The 20,583-nt window shown below is 33.0% G+C and overlaps 1 protein-coding gene across 3 annotated transcripts in view; it reads left to right on the top strand.

Moving 5' to 3' along the window:
- The first annotated feature begins 263 nt into the window (after window positions 1-263).
- LOC125262541 (WD repeat-containing protein 70) overlaps window positions 264-20,583 on the top strand; it is a 94,106-nt gene continuing 73,786 nt past the window's right edge. Inside the window, exons 1-9 of one of the 3 annotated variants that reach the window (XM_048181344.1) lie at window positions 264-372; window positions 2,496-2,549; window positions 2,624-2,707; window positions 2,794-2,878; window positions 2,960-3,149; window positions 10,332-10,334; window positions 10,834-10,893; window positions 15,722-15,855; window positions 17,240-17,393. In XM_048181344.1, the coding sequence (XP_048037301.1) occupies window positions 279-372; window positions 2,496-2,549; window positions 2,624-2,707; window positions 2,794-2,878; window positions 2,960-3,149; window positions 10,332-10,334; window positions 10,834-10,893; window positions 15,722-15,855; window positions 17,240-17,393 (858 nt within the window). In that variant the 5' untranslated portion in view covers window positions 264-278. The remainder of the gene's footprint in view (window positions 373-2,495; window positions 2,550-2,623; window positions 2,708-2,793; window positions 2,879-2,959; window positions 3,150-10,331; window positions 10,335-10,833; window positions 10,894-15,721; window positions 15,856-17,239; window positions 17,394-20,583) is intronic. The other 2 variants (XM_048181346.1, XM_048181345.1) reach the window with 2 other exon arrangements.

Here is a 20,583-nt window from a genome sequence, read left to right as displayed (position 1 = left end):
CTTTTTAGTCAATGAACAACACTTTATTAATCTTAATGTATTAGTAAATGTTTAATAATTATTAAAATCAAAAGTTGTATCTGTTAACATTTTATCTTATTATTCAGATAATAATGAAAGCTTTTCGTCTTCAGATTAGTTGGCGTACAATCACGTATTTATATTGTCAGATAACAGTGGATTTTGATTTTTTTTATATTCCCATTTATTTATTTCTAGTCAAATTAATAATTATTATTCTGTATGAACAAATACTCAGTGAAAGCTTCTATTACGATATGGACTTTTATTTAGGAGAGACTTTTATTTTGACATTCGGCGTCCCGGAAGTGTCCGATGTTATTGCCATGGCGGATCATAGCAGTGATGCTGGTGAGTTTTTGAGTTTTATTCGTCATTTGTGAAGTTTTTCTCTCGTGTAAGTGAGATAAATGTGTTAAAACTGCAGGACAGTGTTTTACTGAAAGCTGCGATGATTTAATGAAGTCAAAATCCGTCAGAGCGGCTGTTTTAATAATCACAGACTCTGATGCACATGTGAATCTGATAATTATTTAATAATAATTCAAAAATGCGAACTTTTAGCCTTCATTTCTGTGACTGACGTATGAGCAAAATACACAACATCTCTGAAATACCATGTTGTTTGGACTTGTACCATGGTAACACTATGTTAATCGTTAAAGTGCCCTGGATAAACTATAATACTGTAATAAACTAAACCCTCGATATAATGGCATCATCAGCACTTACTCTATTATTTTCCCTTTATTATTATTTAATCATTTTTATGTTATGACATTTTGCTTATCACCCATAAATTATTGATTGCCATAAAAAATCCATTCATAAACTTACTACCTATATTTTTAATATTAAATTATTGATATAAAATAATAATAGAAATTCCTAAATGAATTATTATTATTTTATTTCATGATTTTTTTTTTTTGCCTCCACACATTATTTATCATTCGAAATAAACAAATACACCTTGTAGTTCTTTTGGGGAAGGTAATAATAGAAATTCTGTTATAATAATAGAAAATCTAAAATGAAAGTCATGTTTTACCTATAGATTATAATTATCATTATTCACTTTTTATTTTATTAATTTTTATTTTATTTATTTTTTGCCTGCCACCCATAAATTATTCATTCAAAATAAATCAATAAATATACACTTAATTTTTATAAAAGTAATAAAAAATTCTGCAAAATAGAAATAATTTTCCCCTGTAGATTATTATTATTTATTTATTTTATTTTAATAACTTTTGCCTACCACCCATACATTAATCATCGTTTAAAATAAATAAATACTGTAGTGCTTTTTGTAAAATAAAACTCAAATTATACCTTGTAGATAATCATTATTATTTGTCTTTTTTTTTTATTTTATTAATTTTGATATGTACCACCCATAAATTATTCATCATTCAAAATAAATCCAGAAATAAATATACACTGTTACTTTTTATAAAGGTAATAATAGAAAATCTAAAATGAAAGTCATATTTTCCCTATAGATTATAATTATTATTATTCACTTTTTATTTTATTAATTTTTGTAAATTATTAAATTCAAAATAAATAAATTATTCATTCAAAATAAATCAATAAATATACACTATTACTTTTTATAAAGGTAATAAAAATTCTGCAAAATAGAAATAATTTTCCCCTGTAGATTATTTATTTATTTATTTATTTTATTTTATTTTAATAACGTTTGCCTACCACCCATACATCATTCATCGTTTAAAATAAATAAATAAATAAATGCTGTAGTGCTTTTTGTAAAATAAAACTCAAATTATACCTTTTAGATAATCATTATTATTTGTCATGTTTATTTTATTAATTTTTATACGTACCACCCATAAATTATTCATCATTCAAAATAAATCCAGAAATAAATATACACTGTATTATTTTTTATGAAGGTAATAATAGAAATTCTGCAATTATATGAATTATAGACATTCTAAAATGAATCATTATTTTTCTCTGTAGATTATTATTATTATTTTTATTTATTAATAAATTTTGCCTACCACCAATACAATATTCATTGTTTAAAATAAATAAATAAATATTATAGTGCTTTTTGTAAAGGAAATAATAGAAATTCAGCAATAAAAGAAATAATAAACATTCTAAATTGACTTCCCTTATAGATTTATTTATTTATTTTTAATAACTTTTGCCTACCACCCATACATTATTCATAGTTTAAAATAAATAAATAAATATTGCAGTACTTTTTTATAAAGATAATATAATAGAAATTATGTAATAATAGAAATTATAAAAATCTAATTTATTATTTTTAATTCATTAATAATAGATTATAATATTTTTCTTTATTTTATTAATTTTTATTTTATTAATTTCTTCCTACCACCCATACATTATTCATAATTCATAATTCAAAATAAAACAAAAACACGAGCAGATAACATGAATGCTTTGTTTGTGTGGTGTGACGTCAGGTGACTCCAGTAACGATGGCGACATCTCGTCTGTCATGGGCTTCTCTGGATTCGGTGAGTGTTTCTGATGTACACAGACGTCACAGAAAGAGTCACATGTTCAGTTGTAACAAGTCTCTCACTCTCAGGAAAGAAAGCTCGAACCTTTGACCTGGAGGCCATGTTTGAGCAGACGAGGCGGACGGCCATCGAGAGAAGTCAGCGCGCTTTAGGTCAGTCCGATTACTTGACTCGTTCTTCTTCACGTGTGATTCAGTCTCAGTAGACGGCATTTCAACCTTCATCTTTCCTGTCACAGAAGAGCGTCAGAAACAGGAAATTGAGGAGAGCAGCGTCTCTCGTCCCGTCAGCCACACAGAGAAACCGTCCACATCCATGTCAAGGTACGGTGACTATCTGATGAGGACGAGCGGCGGTCAGCGCTTCAGCTCTCTCTCTGATCTCTCCTGTGTTTGTGTGAACAGGAAACAGGAAGCTGACAGCAGCAGCAGCAGCGACAGCGACTCTGATGTCATCGGCCCACCGCTGCCTCCTCAGAAGGAGGAGGATGAGGATGATGATGAGGATGTTGTCGGACCACCGCTGCCGCCCGGATACAAGCGCAGCACTGCTGACAGCGACGACGACGATGATGATGATGATGATGATGATGATGTGAGTTTGAGTTTCATCTTTTTACTCCCATAAACATTAAATGGTTAGTTTATGTTATATTCTCGCCATCACGTCGTTCCAGACTTTCGTTTGTCTTCAAAACGCAAACGAAGATATTCGGAAAATAATAAAATAATATAAATTATTTTAATAATAAAAATAATATAAATTCTGTTATAATCATAGAGAATAATCGTTGTTTGAAGACAGATTGCACCCTATTACATCATTTTCCGTCATTAAAATTTTTCCAGCATTTTGAATTTTTTTCCGGAACTCCTAGACGGTTTGTCCAATTTCACACAAAAATGGAACCACATCATCTTCAGACCATGCTGACAAAAAGTTGTGGAATTCAAGTCGATTCATCAAACTGTTTTCGAATAACGTGCAAACGAATTTTACGTAGCGTTCGCGAAAATAGACGTAAGGCTGTATCTCCGCAACGCTTCATCGTATTCAGACCAAACTTGGTACATGTCATCACAAGCATGACCTGAGGCTACATGCTGCGTTTCAGCACAGCGCCACCTACTGGTCTGGAGATAGGAAAAATGGCGATATTTCCTTATAGCTTCTGAATGTTTTGCCTATAAATGCTTATAACTTTGGATTTATTTCGATGGGAGTCATCTCTTTAGATTCCTGAATCTTTGCCGAGTCCAACGATACCAAACATGCTAGGTTTTTGCCTTATGATTTGTGCAAAAAGATATTTCGCGAATATCTTCAAAACCGTTAGTCCGATCGAGACGAAACCACAGTAGGAAAATCGGAAATGGGCAAATGTCAAAGTTTTGATAGTAAGTGGCCAATCTTCAAAACGCAAATGAAGATATTTGAAAAATATAAATATAAACCCTGTAGTTCTTTTGGTGAAGGAAATAATAGAAATTTTGTTGTAATCATAGAGAATAATCCTTGTTTGAAGACGATTCGATTGCAGCCTATTACATCATTTTCCGTCATTAATATTTTTTTGCCATTTTTTTCGAACTCCTAGACAGTTTGTCCAATTTCACACAAAAATGGAACCACATCATCTTCAGACCATGCTGACAAAATTTCGAATAACGCGCAAACGAATTTTACGTAGCGTTGCGAAAATAGACGTAAGGCTGTATCTCCACAACGCTTCATCGTATTGAGACGAAACTTGGTACATGTCATCACAAGCATGACCTGAGGCTACATGCTGCGTTTCAGCACAGCGCCACCTACTGGTCTGGAGATAGGAAAAATGGCGATATTTCCTTATAGCTTCTGAATGTTTTGCCTATAAATGCTTATAACTTTGGATTTATTTCGATGGGAGTCATCTCTTTAGATTCCTGAATCTTTGCCGAGTCCAACGATACCAAACATGCTAGGTTTTTGCCTTATGATTTGTGCAAAAAGATATTTCGCGAATATCTTCAAAACCGTTAGTCCGATCGAGACGAAACCACAGTAGGAAAATCGGAAATGGGCAAATGTCAAAGTTTTGATAGTAAGTGGCCAATCTTCAAAACGCAAATGAAGATATTTGAAAAATATAAATATAAACCCTGTAGTTCTTTTGGTGAAGGAAATAATAGAAATTTTGTTGTAATCATAGAGAATAATCCTTGTTTGAAGACGATTCGATTGCAGCCTATTACATCATTTTCCGTCATTAATATTTTTTTGCCATTTTTTTTCGAACTCCTAGACAGTTTGTCCAATTTCACACGAAAATGGAACCACATCATCTTCAGACCATGCTGACAAAATTTCGAATAACGCGCAAACGAATTTTACGTAGCGTTCGCGAAAATAGACGTAAGGCTGTATCTCCACAACGCTTCATCGTATTGAGACGAAACTTGGTACATGTCATCACAAGCATGACCTGAGGCTACATGCTGCGTTTCAGCACAGCGCCACCTACTGGTCTGGAGATAGGAAAAATGGTGATATTTCCTTTATAGCTTCTGAATGTTTTGCCTATAAATGCTTATAACTTTGGATTTGGTTGACTTATTTCGATGGGAGTCATCTCATGACGAAACCACAGCAGGAAAATCGGAAATGGCCAAATGTCAAAACTGTGATAGTAAGTGGCCAAAAAATGCGTTCCGTTTCAGACTTTCTTTCATCTTCAAAATGCAAATGAAGATATTTGAAAAATATAAATATAAACCTTGTAGTTCTTTTGGTGAAGGAAATAATAGAAATTTTGTTGTAATCATAGAGAGTAATCCTTGTTTGAAGATGATTTGATTGAACCCTATTACGTCATTTTCCTTCATTAATATTTTTTTGCCATTTTGCAATTTTTTGAACTCCTAGACAGTTTGTCCAATTTCACATGAAAATGGAACAACATCATCTTCAGACCATGCTGACAAAAATTTGTGGAATTCAAGTTGATTCATCAAACTGTTTTCGAATAACGTGCAAACGAATTTTACGTAGCGTTGACGAAAATAGACGTAAGGCTGTATCTCCGCAACGCTTCATCGTATTCAGACGAAACTTGGTACATGTCATCACATGCATGACCTGAGGCTACATGCTGCATTTCAGCACAGCGCCACCTACTGGTCCAGAGATAGGAAAAATGGAGTTTGATTTTTTTTCTTTTTTCGTTTCTCTTTTTTTTCTTTCTTACAGCTTATGAATGTTTTGCACAAAAATGCTTATAACTTTGGATTTGCTTGTCTTATTTTGATAGGAGTCATCTCTTTCGATTCCTGAATCCTTGCCGAATCCAATGATACCACACGTGCTTGTTTTCGCCTTATTATTTGTGCAACAACTTTCGCGAATATCTTCGAATCCGTTAATCCGATCGAGACGAAACCACAGTAGGAAAATCGGAAATGGGCAAATGTCAAAATTTTGATAGTAAGTGGCCGATCTTCAAAACGCAAATGAAGATATTCGAAAAATATAAAGATGAACCCTGTAGTTCTTTTGGTGAAGGAAATAATAGAAATTTTGTTGTAATCATAGAGAATAATCCTTGTTTGAAGACGATTCGATTGTACCGTATTACGTCATTTTCCTTCATTAATATTTTTTTTGCCATTTTGCAATTTTTTTTTGAACTCCTAGACAGTTTGTCCAATTTCACACGAAAATTTCACACAGCCTATTACGTCATTTTCTGTCATTAAAATTTTTCCGCCAATTTAAAAAAAAAATTCAAACTCCTAGACAGTTTGTCCAGTTTTACACGAAAATGGAACCACATCATCTTCAGACCATGCTGACAAAAAGTTGTGGAATTCAAGTCGATTCATCAAACTGTTTTCGAATAACATGCAAATGAATTTTACGTAACGTTCGTGAAAATAGACGTAAGGCTGTATCTCCGCAACGCTTCATCGTATTCAGACGAAACTTGGTACATGTCATCACAAGCATGACCTGAGGCTACATGCTGCGTTTCAGCACAGCGCCACCTACTGGTCTGGAGATAGGAAAAATGGCAATATTTCCTTATAGCTTCTGAATGTTTTGCCTATAAATGCTTATAACTTTGGATTTATTTCGATGGGAGTCATCTCTTTAGATTCCTGAATCTTTGCCGAGTCCAACGATACCAAACATGCTAGGTTTTTGCCTTATGATTTGTGCAAAAAGATATTTTGCGAATATCTTCAAAACCGTTAGTCCGATCATGACGAAACCACTATAGGAAAATCGGAAATGGCCAAATGTCAAAATTTTTATAGTAAGTGGCCAAAAAATGCATTCCGTTTCAGACTTTCTTTCATCTTCAAAACGCAAATGACGATATTTGAAAAATATAAATATAAACCTTGTAGTTCTTTTGGTGAAGGAAATAATATAAATTCTGTTGTAATCATAGAGAATAATCCTTGTTTGAAGACGATTCGATTGCAGCCTATTACATCATTTTCCGTCATTAATATTTTTTTGCCATTTTTTTTCGAACTCCTAGACAGTTTGTCCAATTTCACACGAAAATGGAACAACATCATCTTCAGACCATGCTGACAAAAAGTTGTGGAATTCAAGTTGATTCATCAAACTGTTTTCGAATAACGTGCAAACGAATTTTACGTAGCATTCGCAAAAATAGACGTAAGGCTGTATCTCCGCAACGCTTCATCGTATTCAGACCAAACTTGGTACATGTCATCACAAGCATGACCTGAGGCTACATGCTGCGTTTCAGCACAGCGCCACCTACTGGTCTGGAGATAGGAAAAATGGCAATATTTCCTTATAGCTTCTGAATGTTTTGCCTATAAATGCTTATAACTTTTGATTTATTTCGATGGGAGTCATCTCTTTAGATTCCTGAATCTTTGCCGAGTCCAACGATACCAAACATGCTAGGTTTTTGCCTTATGATTTGTGCAAAAAGATATTTTGCGAATATCTTCAAAACCGTTAGTCCGATCATGACGAAACCACTATAGGAATATCAGAAATGGCCAAATGTCAAAAATTTTCATAGTAAGTGGCCAAAAAATGCATTCCGTTTCAGACTTTCTTTCATCTTCAAAACGCAAATGACGATATTTGAAAAATATAAATATAAACCTTGTAGTTCTTTTGGTGAAGGAAATAATATAAATTCTGTTGTAATCATAGAGAATAATCCTTGTTTGAAGACGATTCGATTGCAGCCTATTACATCATTTTCCGTCATTAATATTTTTTTGCCATTTTTTTTCGAACTCCTAGACAGTTTGTCCAATTTCACACGAAAATGGAACAACATCATCTTCAGACCATGCTGACAAAAAGTTGTGGAATTCAAGTTGATTCATCAAACTGTTTTCGAATAACGTGCAAACGAATTTTACGTAGCATTCGCAAAAATAGACGTAAGGCTGTATCTCCGCAACGCTTCATCGTATTCAGACCAAACTTGGTACATGTCATCACAAGCATGACCTGAGGCTACATGCTGCGTTTCAGCACAGCGCCACCTACTGGTCTGGAGATAGGAAAAATGACGTTTGATTTTTTTTTCCTTTCTTTTTTTTCCTTTCTTATAGCTTCTGAATGGTTTGCACAAAAATGCTTATAACTTTGGATTTCGTTTACTTATTCCGATGGGAGTCATCTCCTTAGATTTCTGAATCTTTGCCTAGTCCAACGATACCAAACATGCTAGGTTTCGCCTTATGGTTTGTGCAACAACTTTCGTGAATATCTTCGAAACCGTTAGTCCGATCATGACGAAACCACTATAGGAAAATCAGAAATGGTCAAATGTCAAAATTTTCATAGTAAGTGGCAAAAAATACAGTCAAAGTTGAGTGTGGGTCATTTTTTGTGCTCATAAATATAAATGTTTATAACTCTTAAGCAAAATGAGATATTTTCACCAAATTTAACACGCTTTTGTATGGAGGCACTCTGAGGACACGGTGGTGTGACAGCACCACTTGGTGGCGCTTTAATTGAACAAAACATGAAATTGGCTCTAACTACAGTACAGTTGGTCTGATTGACTTCAAAATTGACATGCAGTGTCTTTGTCTCAGTTGCTATCATAGTCCAATATGACATGGCTGTCATTTTACTTACATAAAGACAAAAAAGATCCAAAGCTGTGACTGCAGCGTTTTACATGGACTCGACCGCTTTATTTGATGAGCAGGGTTTTACATTGATCGTTTCAATGCAGGGACTGAAATCTCTCAGATTTCATTAAAAAGATCTGATGAATTACTATCTTAATGTTTAACAGCATTTAAACGCAACATGACATCAACTCCGTTAACTTTCATTTATTTTAATCCTGGTCATTATCAGTCCCTCTTATTTTTAAATCACATGCCATACAGAAATAAATCAATTTCCTGCTTCGTTTCATGTTGAAATTTGTCATATTATAGAAGTAAAATTGCTTTTTGACCTTTGAATTTTATATTTCAAGTGACATAAAACTTAGAAAAAACATAAAAATATAGAATGTATTGATAACTATTTAATGTATTTGGCCTAGAGCAGTAGTGTACTATTCAAATGAGATATATGATGACACACAGTGCAGTTTGTGTGTGTTTTTGTAATGTGTCAGTGGCGCCACTAGAGGGCCACACTGCCATTACCATCCCTGGAAATATAAAAGACAAGACATGACCAATGATTTAAAGACGCTCTTACCGTCACCTGACCTCAGACGTCTCTGTTGAGCTTGTGTTCGAGCTTTACAGAGACATTATGTTCTTTAGTTTGGATGAATCTCATGAAACCTCTGAAAAAAAAAAAGCATCTCTGGGTCATATTTCACTTTAAAATGAAAAGAAAATATTACTATTACTATGATATAGTAAAATATAATATAAAATAAAAAGATGTTTTATGTAAAGACATTTTATCCCCAAATTTTCATTTGTTAAATGAAAAAAAAAAAAAAAAAAAAAAAAAAAAAAAAAAAATAAAAAATATATATATATATATATATATATATATATATATATATACAATTGATTAAAATATGTATAATAAAAATACTATATACTAGAACTATATACACATTATTAAATATATATTATTTTTATTTTTTATTTGTAAAAAAATATATTTTTTGTTGTAAAAAATAAACATTATGCTAGTATTTAATGCAGTGCTTTTAATTTATGCTATTTAAAAATGCATATATATAATTTTTATAATTAATGTTTTATAGTAATCTAATGAGAAAAATAACTACATACTAAAATATAACATAAAATAAAAATTCTTTTACAAAATGAAGCCTATTTTTTTTTTAAGAAATATGACCAAAATATATATTTTTGTAAAAAGTAAACATCATGATATTTTTTGCCTTTAATTTATGCTGTTGAATAATTTGCGTAGATGTATATGTAATATTTATAATTAATATGTAATGAAAATCTAATGAGGATAAAAACAACTATATAAAATAGTTAAATATAATATAAAATAAAATTTATTTTACATAAAGAAAATGCATTAATTTCATTATAATTAAGCACATTTTATCGCATTCATTAATGCAACAAAAAAGTATTAAAATATATATTATATAATATTTAAATTGTATTGTAAAAATTTAACTTTATGAGAATATTTGATGCACTGCCGTTTATATAATAAAAATATATTATAACATTTAAAAAATATGTATCTAATACAGTTAAAATTACATTGTTTTACTTATTTTCTTTATGCAAAATATAATTTCTTTTTTTTTTATTTTAGGATGTAATATGACCTTTTCATGAGATTCAGCTTTTTCTTTTTTGCTTTTTCCCTAGCCGTTTTAGCCGTTCTCTCTCTCTCTCTCTCTCAGTCGGTCTGTTGTAAATGTCTTACTCTCTCTCTGACAGTGTGCAGACGCCCTCCTTTCCCAGGCCTGTGGCGTTTGAGGGCCGCCGTGGGCCGTTTTGATAGATGGGTTCTGGTGTCGGGCCGCCCCGGTGATGTCTCTGTGCTCGGCTAAATGTATCCCATCAGGCCCAGGTGTGCCTTGCGAGTTCTGTACGAGCGTTAATCAGCCAATGCCACAAATCACACAGACTTGCGTGCGTTTGATTCGGAGAACAATCCCGCTGTGAGCGCTGGACACCATGTGATATTTTGGCAGTGTGTTTTCCTCTAAAAGAGAACCTTTCATCCGTCTTGTGCTGAATTAAAGCGGCCTTTTGTTTTTGGCCTTCAGAAGTTGCTGAAAATGTTTCTCTCTGTCTCTCTTTCTGTACAGAATCCAGTGAAGAAGATACCGGACACTCATGAGATCACGCTTCAGCACGGCACTAAAACCGTAAGTGCGCACGTACTCCGGGACGCTTGTGTCCGGCTCACGCTCTGCCTGTAGTCGGGATTTTTGAGGATTATATAACCTGACTCGGAGTTAAAACTCGTCCCCAAAGTCAGAGATGTTTCAAAGCAGCTTCACTGAAATAAACAGAAAAAATGAGTTTTAATGTTGCAAAATTAATTAATTATGAATGAATTTCAGCAGTGAAGCAGATCTACAGAAGATGCGTGTCATCATTCAGTGTTCAAAGTTGATTCAGTTCAGTTCAAAAACTGTGTCAGTGTTGCAAAGTTCATCAATTACGACACAAATTTAATTCAGCTGTAATTCACAATTCAGTTCAAATTTTGTCTGTCATTCAATTCAGTTCAAACATCTAATGAAACTCAGTTTTGTTCTCTTCTGATAGTGTCAGTACAGTTGAATTAGTAAATATTAAAAACATCTAATGAAATTCAATTCAGTTCAAATTTGATTTGTCTTTCAATTCAGTTCAAATTTTGTTCGCCACTCAATTCAGTTCAAACATCTAATGAAACTCAGTTTTGTTCTCTTCTGATAGTGTCATTGCAGTTGAATTAGTAAATATTAAAAACATCTAATGAAATTCAATTCAGTTCAAATTTTGTTCGTCACTCAATTCAGTTCAAACATCTAATGAAACTCAGTTTTGTTCTCATCTGATAGTGTCAGTGCCGTCAAATCAATAATATTACTGAATAATAATTGTCTTTTAAACCCCCCAAAAGCAAAATCTAATGTAACTTAATTCAGTTTAAATTTTATTCATCATTCAGTTCAGTTCAAATTTTGTTCTCATCTGATCATGTCAGTGCAGATAAATTAGTAAATATTACTAAATATTGTTTTTTACACCCCCACAAAAAGAACATCTAATGAAACTCAATTTAGCTCAAATTTTATTTGTCATTTAATTCACTTCAAATTTTGTTTTTATCTGATACTGTTAGTGCCGTCAAATCGATAATATTACTGAATATTAATTATCTTTTAAACCCCCCAAAAAGAACATCTAATGAAACTCAATTCATTTCAAATTTTGTTCGTCACTCAATTCAGTTCAAACATCTAATGAAACTCAATTTTGTTGATAGTGTCAGTGCCGTCAAATCGATAATATTACTGAATATTAATTGTCTTTTAAACTCCAAAAAAGAACATCTAATGAAACTCAATTCAGTTCAAATTTTGTTCGCATTTAATTCAGTTCAAATTTTGTTCTCATTCCTATAGTGTCAGTGCAGTAGAATTAGTGAATATTAAAAACATCTAATTAAACATCTAATGTAACTTAGTTCAGCTCAAATTTTATTCGTCATTTAATTCACTTCAAATTTTGTTCTTATCTGATAGTGTTAGTGCCGTCAAATCGATAATATTACTGAATATTAATTGTCTTTTAAACCCCCCAAAAACAATGTAATGTAACTTAATTCAGTTTAAATTTTATTCATCATTCAGTTCAGTTCAATTTTTGTTCTCATCTGATAGTGTCAGTGCAGATGAATTAGTAAATATTACTATATATTGTCTTTTCACCCCTAAAAAGAACATCTAATGAAACTTAATCCAGTTCAAATTTTGTTTGCCACTCAATTCAGTTCAAACATCTAATGAAACTCAATTTTGTTCTCATCTGATGGTCAGTGCCGTCAAAATGACAATATTACTTAATATTAATTGTCTTTTAAACTCCAAAAAAGAACATCTAATGAAACTCAATTCAGTTCAAATTTTGTTCGCATTTAATTCAGTTCAAATTTTGTTCTCATTCCTATAGTGTCAGTGCAGTAGAATTAGTGAATATTAAAAACATCTAATTAAACATCTAATGAATTTAGCTCAAATTTTATTCGTCATTTAATTCACTTCAAATTTTGTTCTTATCTGATAGTGTTAGTGCCGTCAAATCGATAATATTACTGAATATTAATTATCTTTTAAACCCCCCAAAAAGAACATCTAATTCATTTCAACTCAATTCATTTCAAATTTTGTTCATCACTCAATTCAGTTCAAATTTTGTTATCATCTGATAGTGAGTGCCATCAAATCGATAATATTACTGAATATGAATAGTCTTTTACCTCCCCCTCATAAAAAGCATATAATGAAACACAATTCAGTTAAGATTTTGTCTGTCATTCAATTCAATTCAGTTCAAACATCTAATGAAACTTAATTTTGTTCTTTTCTGATAGTGTCAGTACAGTTGAATTAGTAAATATTAAAAACATCTAATGAAATTCAATTCAGTTCAAATTTGATTTGTCTTTCAATTCAGTTCAAATTTTGTTCATCACTCAATTCAGTTCAGACATCGAATGAAACTCAGTTTTGTTCTCATCTGATAGTGTTAGTGCCGTCAAATCGATAATATTACTGAATATCAATTATCTTTTAAACCCCCCAAAAAGAACATCTAATTCATTTCAACTCAATTCATTTCAAATTTTGTTCATCACTCAATTCAGTTCAAATTTTGTTATCATCTGATAGTGAGTGCCATCAAATCGATAATATTACTGAATATGAATAGTCTTTTACCTCCCCCTCAAAAAAAGCATATAATGAAACACAATTCAGTTCAGATTTTGTCTGTCATTCAATTCAATTCAGTTCAAACATCTAATGAAACTTAATTTTGTTCTCTTCTGATAGTGTCAGTACAGTTGAATTAGTAAATATTAAAAACATCTAATGAAATTCAATTCAGTTCAAATTTGATTTGTCTTTCAATTCAGTTCAAATTTTGTTCATCACTCAATTCAGTTCAGACATCGAATGAAACTCAGTTTTGTTCTCATCTGATAGTGCTAGTGCCGTCAAATCGATAATATTACTGAATATTAATTGTCTTTTAAACCCCCCAAAAACAAAATCTAATGTAACTTAATTCAGTTTAAATTTTATTCAACATTCAGTTCAGTTCAATTTTGGTTGTCATCTGATCATGTCAGTGCAGTTAAATTAGTAAATATTACTAAATATTGTCTTTTCACCCCCCAAAAATAGAACAGCTAATAAAACTCAATTCAGTTCAAATTTTGTTCGTCACTCAATTCAGTTGAAACATCTGATGAAACTTAATTTTGTTCTTATCCGAGTATGTGTCATCAAATCAATTATATTACTGAATATTAATTGTCTTTTAAACCCCAAAAAAGAACATCTAATGAAACTTAATTCAGTTCAAATTTTATTTATCATTCAGTTCAGTTTAAATTTTGTTCTCTTCTGACTGTGTCAGTGCATATGAATTAGTAAATATTACTAAATATTGTCTTTTCACCCCCCAAAAGGAACATTTAATGAAACTTAATTCAGTTCAAATTTTGTTCGTCATTCAATTCAGTTCAAATATTTTTCACCACTCAATTCAGTTCAAACATCTAATGAAACTCAATTTTGTTGATAGTGTCAGTGCCATCAAATCGATAATATTACTGAATATTAATTGTCTTTTACACCCCAAAAAAGAACATCTAATGAAACCCTATTCAGTTCAAATATTGTTTGCATTTAATTCAGTTCAAATTTTGTTCTCATCCTATAGTGTCAGTGCAGTTGAATTAGTAAATATTAAAAACATCTAATTAAACATCTAATGAAACTCAATTCAGTTCAAATTTTGTTCGCATTTAATTCAGTTCAAATTTTGTTCGCATTTAATTCAGTTCAAATTTGTTCTCATCCTATAGTGTCAGTGCAGTTGAATTAGTAAATATTAAAAACATATAATTAAACATCTAATGAAACTCAATTCAGTTCAAATTTTGTTTGCATTTAATTCAGTTCAAATTTTGTTCGCATTTAATTCAGTTCAAATTTGTTCTCATCCTATAGTGTCAGTGCAGTTGAATTAGTAAATATTAAAAACATATAATTAAACATCTAATGAAACTCAATTTAGTTCAAATTTTGTTTGCATTTAATTCAGTTCAAATATTGTTTGCATTTAATTCAGTTCAAATTTTGTTCTCATCCTATAGTGTCAGTACAGTTGAATTAGTAAATATTAAAAACATCTAATTAAACATCTTATGAAACTCAATTCAGCTCAAATTTTGTACGTATTTAATTCAGTTAAAATTTTGTTTTCATCCTATAGTGTCAGTGCAGTTGAATTAGTAAATATTAAAAACATCTAATTAAACATCTAATGAAACTCAATTCAGTTCAAATTTTGTACATATTTAATTCAGTTCAAATTTTGTTCGCATTTAATTCAGTTCAAATTTTGTTCACATTTAATTCAGTTCAAATTTTGTTCTCATCCTATAGTGTCAGTGCAGTTGAATTAGTAAATATTAAAAACATCTAATTAAACATCTAATGAAACTCAATTCAGTTCAAATTTTGTTTGCATTTAATTCAGTTCAAATTTTGTTCGCATTTAATTCAGTTCAAATTTTGTTCGCATTTAATTCAGTTCAAATTTTGTTCTCATCCTATAGTGTCAGTGCAGTTGAATTAGTAAATATTAAAAACATCTAATTAAACATCTAATGAAACTCAATTCAGCTCAAATTTTATTTGTCATTCAATTCACTTCAAATTTTTTTCTTATCTGATAGTGTCAGTGCCGTCAAATCGATAATATTACTGAATATTAATTGTCTTTTAAACTCCAAAAAAGAACATCTAATTAAAGTAAATTCAGTTTAGATTGTGTTCGTCATTCAATTCAGTTCAAATTTTGTTCTCATCTGATGTTGTCAGTGTCGTCAAATCGATTATATTACTTGTCTTTTAAACCTTAACAAAGAGTGTCTCGTATCCCGTATCTGATGAACATCTGATTGTACAGGTTTCAGCTTTGGCTTTGGATCCTTCCGGCGCTCGTCTGGTCACCGGCAGTTTTGACTACGACGTGAAGTTCTGGGACTTCGCCGGGATGGACGGGGCGTTGCACGCCTTCCGATCCCTCCAGCCGTGCGAATGGTGAGTCCCGGTGCCGCACCATCAGGCACGCGTTCATCCCTGTCTCTCTCCTCGACCGCGAGCGCTTCCTGGGGTTTTGATGTGCATTACACCTCATCCGTCTGGAATGAGTCCTCGTTCTCGAGTCAAATCAGCCTGGCCAGCTGATTGCACCCAGATGCCGTGTATTTTTGTTCTTGTCTTTTGTTTTTCCTAGAAATCCCGCTAAAAGTGGAAAACCCAATTGTCTCGAGATATTGGAAGCCAATTGGCTGAGCCCGAGCGCTCTTTCGTCTGTGCGATTCGTAAAATGCCACGCCACATTAACAAGTTCATCAACCCAGATACGGTGCCATCCCTTCACCAGCAGACACGGCCAGAGAAAACACATGTGGAGCCCATAAAGCCAGTGACCCGGAGAGGGTAACAGGAATTTACACCGGCGCTCTGCCTCTAATGCCCATGTTTTCTGGTTCTCCAAGCTTCTCGGCTCTTTCATTGACTCCAGTTCTTACAATCTCACACACACACACACACACACACACATATATATGTATGTATATATATATATATATATATTATTATTATGTTGTGCTTGTTCTGTATTAGAACAGCTTATGTGGTTGAATCATGAACATGTCTGGCGTCATATTACACCCTAAATTCAAAAGCTTAAGCTTATTGTTTAAAGATTAATTTTAAAAATGTTAAGACTGTTAATACTTGCATTTGGCATTTTAATGACAAATTTACACTAAAATAATTGTATATATTATTTAAATTATATTTATGAATCATGGTAGTGATTGACGTGCAGCTTTTAATTTATGCTCATTTAAATTGACATTATATTACAGTGATATGAATCTTGTGAGACATACATTTATACATTCATATACATAAATACACAAACATATACATTCATATACATAATGCACACACATTTACACATATATACATATGCATTGCATTTGACATTATTTTAATAATCAAGCACATATTTAAAACATTGTAAATTAAGTATTATATTAAATATTTAATTATACATACATGAAATTAATATTTTAGCTGGTAAAATATTTGATTAATTTTTTTTTTATGGTCCACAGTCTATAATTTTATATGATTAAAGTGAAATCAGACATTTAAGGCCCGTTCATGACAGAACGATAACTAGACCGATAAACGCGCTGCAGTTTTGTTGAAAAAACTAAAAAAAGCTTTTTAATTTTTTAATAATTGCTATATAAATGCTGTAATTTTTAATTGAAAGAATAATTTTTTTTAAATTAAAATAATTTAATTTACAAAAATGTAATTAAAATGAATAATTTAAAGTCTGCATTTAGTGTAAACACTCAGAGTGTGTGTGTGTGTGTGTGTGTGTGTGTGTGTGTGGTTACAGTCATCAGATCAGAGCGCTGCAGTACAGCGTCACCGGTGATGTCATTCTGGTGGTGGCGGGAAACTCTCAGGCCAAAGTTCTGGACCGCGACGGATTCCAGGTTCTTGAATGTGTCAAAGGAGATCAGTATATCGTGGACATGGCCAATACCAAGGTAACGACTAATGCTTTACACGTAACTTTAAAGGCATTTGCATATAGAAATTTTCAACAAACCATATTATACATGCGTACGCGTTGTCAGATATGTGTATTGTTTGTTTCAGTTTTAGTTTTATTTAGTTCCAGACAGTTAATAGTGCTTCAACTTAAACTTGTTTTGGTTTATCGCCAAGGCAGCAGTTCAAGTTTTTCAGCGAATATTTAGATTTTATTTTAACAGAAATGTTTTTAATGGTTTTAGGTAAAGATAACAGCTCTGATAAAACTCTAGTAAAAAAAAGTTGGGTTGAAAATGGACAAACTCAGTGGTTGAGTTGTTTTTGTTTTAACCCTGCAGTTGGGCTGTTTTAACCCAGCGAATTGGGCTGTTTTAACCCAGCGAATTGGGCTGTTTTAACCCAGTGAATTGGGCTGTTTTAACCCAGAAGTTGGGTTGTTTTAAACCAGCGAATTGGCTTATTTAACCCAGAAGTTGGGCTGTTTTAACCCAGCGAATTGGGCTGTTTTAACCCAGAAGTTGGGCTGTTTTAACCCAGCAAATTGGCTTATTTAACCCAGAAGTTTGGCTGTTTTAACCCAGCGAATTGGGCTGTTTTAACCCAGAAGTTGGGCTGTTTTAACCCAGCAAATTGGGCTGTTTTAACCCAGAAGTTGGGCTGTTTTAACCCAGCGAATTGGGCTGTTTTAACCCAGCGAATTGGGCTGTTTTAACCCAGCGAATTGGGCTGTTTTAACCCAGAAGTTGGGCTGTTTTAACCCAGCGAGTTGGGCTGTTTTAACCCAGTGAATTGGCTGTTTTAACTCAGCGAATTGGCTGTTTTAACCCAGAAGTTGGGCTGTTTTAACCCAGTGAATTGGCTGTTTTAACTCAGCGAATTGGGCTGTTTTAACCCAGAAGTTGGGTTGTTTTAAACCAGCGAATTGGCTTATTTAACCCAGAAGTTGGGCTGTTTTAACCCAGCGAATTGGGCTGTTTTAACCCAGAAGTTTGGCTGTTTTAACCCAGCGAATTGGGCTGTTTTAACCCAGAAGTTGGGCTGTTTTAACCCAGCAAATTGGGCTGTTTTAACCCAGAAGTTGGGCTGTTTTAACCCAGCGAATTGGGCTGTTTTAACCCAGCGAATTGGGCTGTTTTAACCCAGCGAATTGGGCTGTTTTAACCCAGAAGTTGGGCTGTTTTAACCCAGCGAATTGGGCTGTTTTAACCCAGCATTTGGGCTGTTTTAACCCAGCGAATTGGCTTATTTAACCCAGAAGTTTGGGCTTTGTTTTAACCCAGCGAATTGGGCTGTTTTAACCCAGCATTTGGGCTGTTTTAACCCAGCGAATTGGCTTATTTAACCCAGAAGTTGGGCTGTTTTAACCCAGCGAATTGGGCTGTTTTAACCCAGCGAATTGGGCTGTTTTAACCCAGAAGTTGGGCTGTTTTAACCCAGCGAATTGGGCTGTTTTAACCACAGAAATTGGGCTGTTTTTCCCCAGCGAATTGGGCTGTTTTAACCCAGAAGTTGGGCTGTTTTAACCCAGCGAATTTCCAACATACTTTGGATTCATTTTAAGTAAGCAATACACAAATTTTGAAACAGTAGTTGAGTTAAATAAAACTGCCGAGCAGGTTGGTCAAACATTTAACCCAACCACTGGGTTAAAACAACCCAATTGCTGGGTTTATCTATTTTCAACCCAACTTGGGTTGTTCTTAACCCAACATTTTTTAGTGTGAAGTATCTCAGTGATACTGAAGTAACCCTGGTTAGTTCAGTGTTCTTCAGTTCTCGTGGTGTTTGTTTGCTGCATCTGGTCGTTGTTTGTTGACTGGGATGTAATGAGGTGTAGATGAACTACATCAGAGAGACAAGCGGCCACTAAATATTGCACCTGGTCCTTTGCCCCGTCCCTCTGTATCCGTGCGAGTTTATGTGTGTAATGTGCCTTTAACATGCGGCTCAGTGACGGTCGCGTCTCTAATGTAGTGTGTCGGCATGCCATAGTCACTGCGATGGGACCGTTTCCACTCTCTTTGTTTGTAATCAGGTTTTCTCTACTCTTCGGGTACTTGATGTACCCTATCGAGTGCATTTCAGCGTCGAGCGTAAATATTGTTCTCTTCAATTATTGTCAAGTGTCATGTTTTGTTGTTGAAAGATGCCAACTGGATGTCCATAACTGAAATACTTGAATTGAGTTTGTTTTATTATCATAGCTATTACTTCCACATGTGAACACATTTACACTACAGCACTATTATTATATACTATTATAGTATTTATTAAAGTTCCTTTATATTTTCATTTTAATTTTAGTTTAAGTTTTAGTCGTTATTACAAGTTTTTTTCCCCACTGGTGGTCAAAAGTTTGGATTTTTTTAAAAAAAGAAGAAAAGTTTTTGAAAAGAGTCTCTCCTGCTCATCAAAGCTGCTTTTATTTGATCAAAAATACAGTAAAAATTGTGAAATATTTTTACAATTTAAAATATCTGTTTTCTATGTGAATATATTGTAAAGTGTAATTTATTCGTGTGATCAAAGCTGAATTTTCAGCATCATTACTCCAGTCTTCAGTGTCACATGATCCTTCAGAAATCATTCTAATATGAGGATTTGCTGCTCAAGAAACATTTATGATTATTATGTTTGATTAATGTCCTGCGCGTATCTCTGGGTTTGGAGTGTTTTTCATGTCACTGAGAGGATGCAGTTGGTTTGTGTGTCGTAAAGTGTCCTCATAATAGATTTCTGGTGTCAAACAATACGAGGATGAAGCCAAATATCTGGTCTGAGTTTGCATTTTATCCGATGAGGCCAATGTGTCTGTGTGGCAGCGTGAAGGTCAAATGAACAAAGACCGCAATCAAATATTCAGTGTTTATGATGCAGCGGATCTTTAATAATGCGCTGTAACTAATGCAGCATGTGCTCATCATCAAAGACAATCACTGACAGCTTTATTTATTCTCTGAGAATGACTTCATAATTCTTTTCCTGGATTTTCATTTCCTGTGTCTTAATTAACACTTTAAAGTCAACTAATGTGACAGTGTGAAACAGAATATTCAATTGTTGGACAGAACAACATATTTATATTAGGCTGTGATATTATTATTAGTATCAGTCGTAGTCATGTTTATTAAGTCAATCATCAGTATTAATGCTGCTCAGAGTTGGTGTTAGTGATCTGAACAA

This window comes from Megalobrama amblycephala, linkage group LG2 (assembly GCF_018812025.1).
Source record: "Megalobrama amblycephala isolate DHTTF-2021 linkage group LG2, ASM1881202v1, whole genome shotgun sequence".
Taxonomy (NCBI): domain Eukaryota; kingdom Metazoa; phylum Chordata; class Actinopteri; order Cypriniformes; family Xenocyprididae; genus Megalobrama; species Megalobrama amblycephala.
Note: the sequence above shows the minus strand (reverse complement) of the source record. Positions and strands in the feature narration are given on the sequence as shown.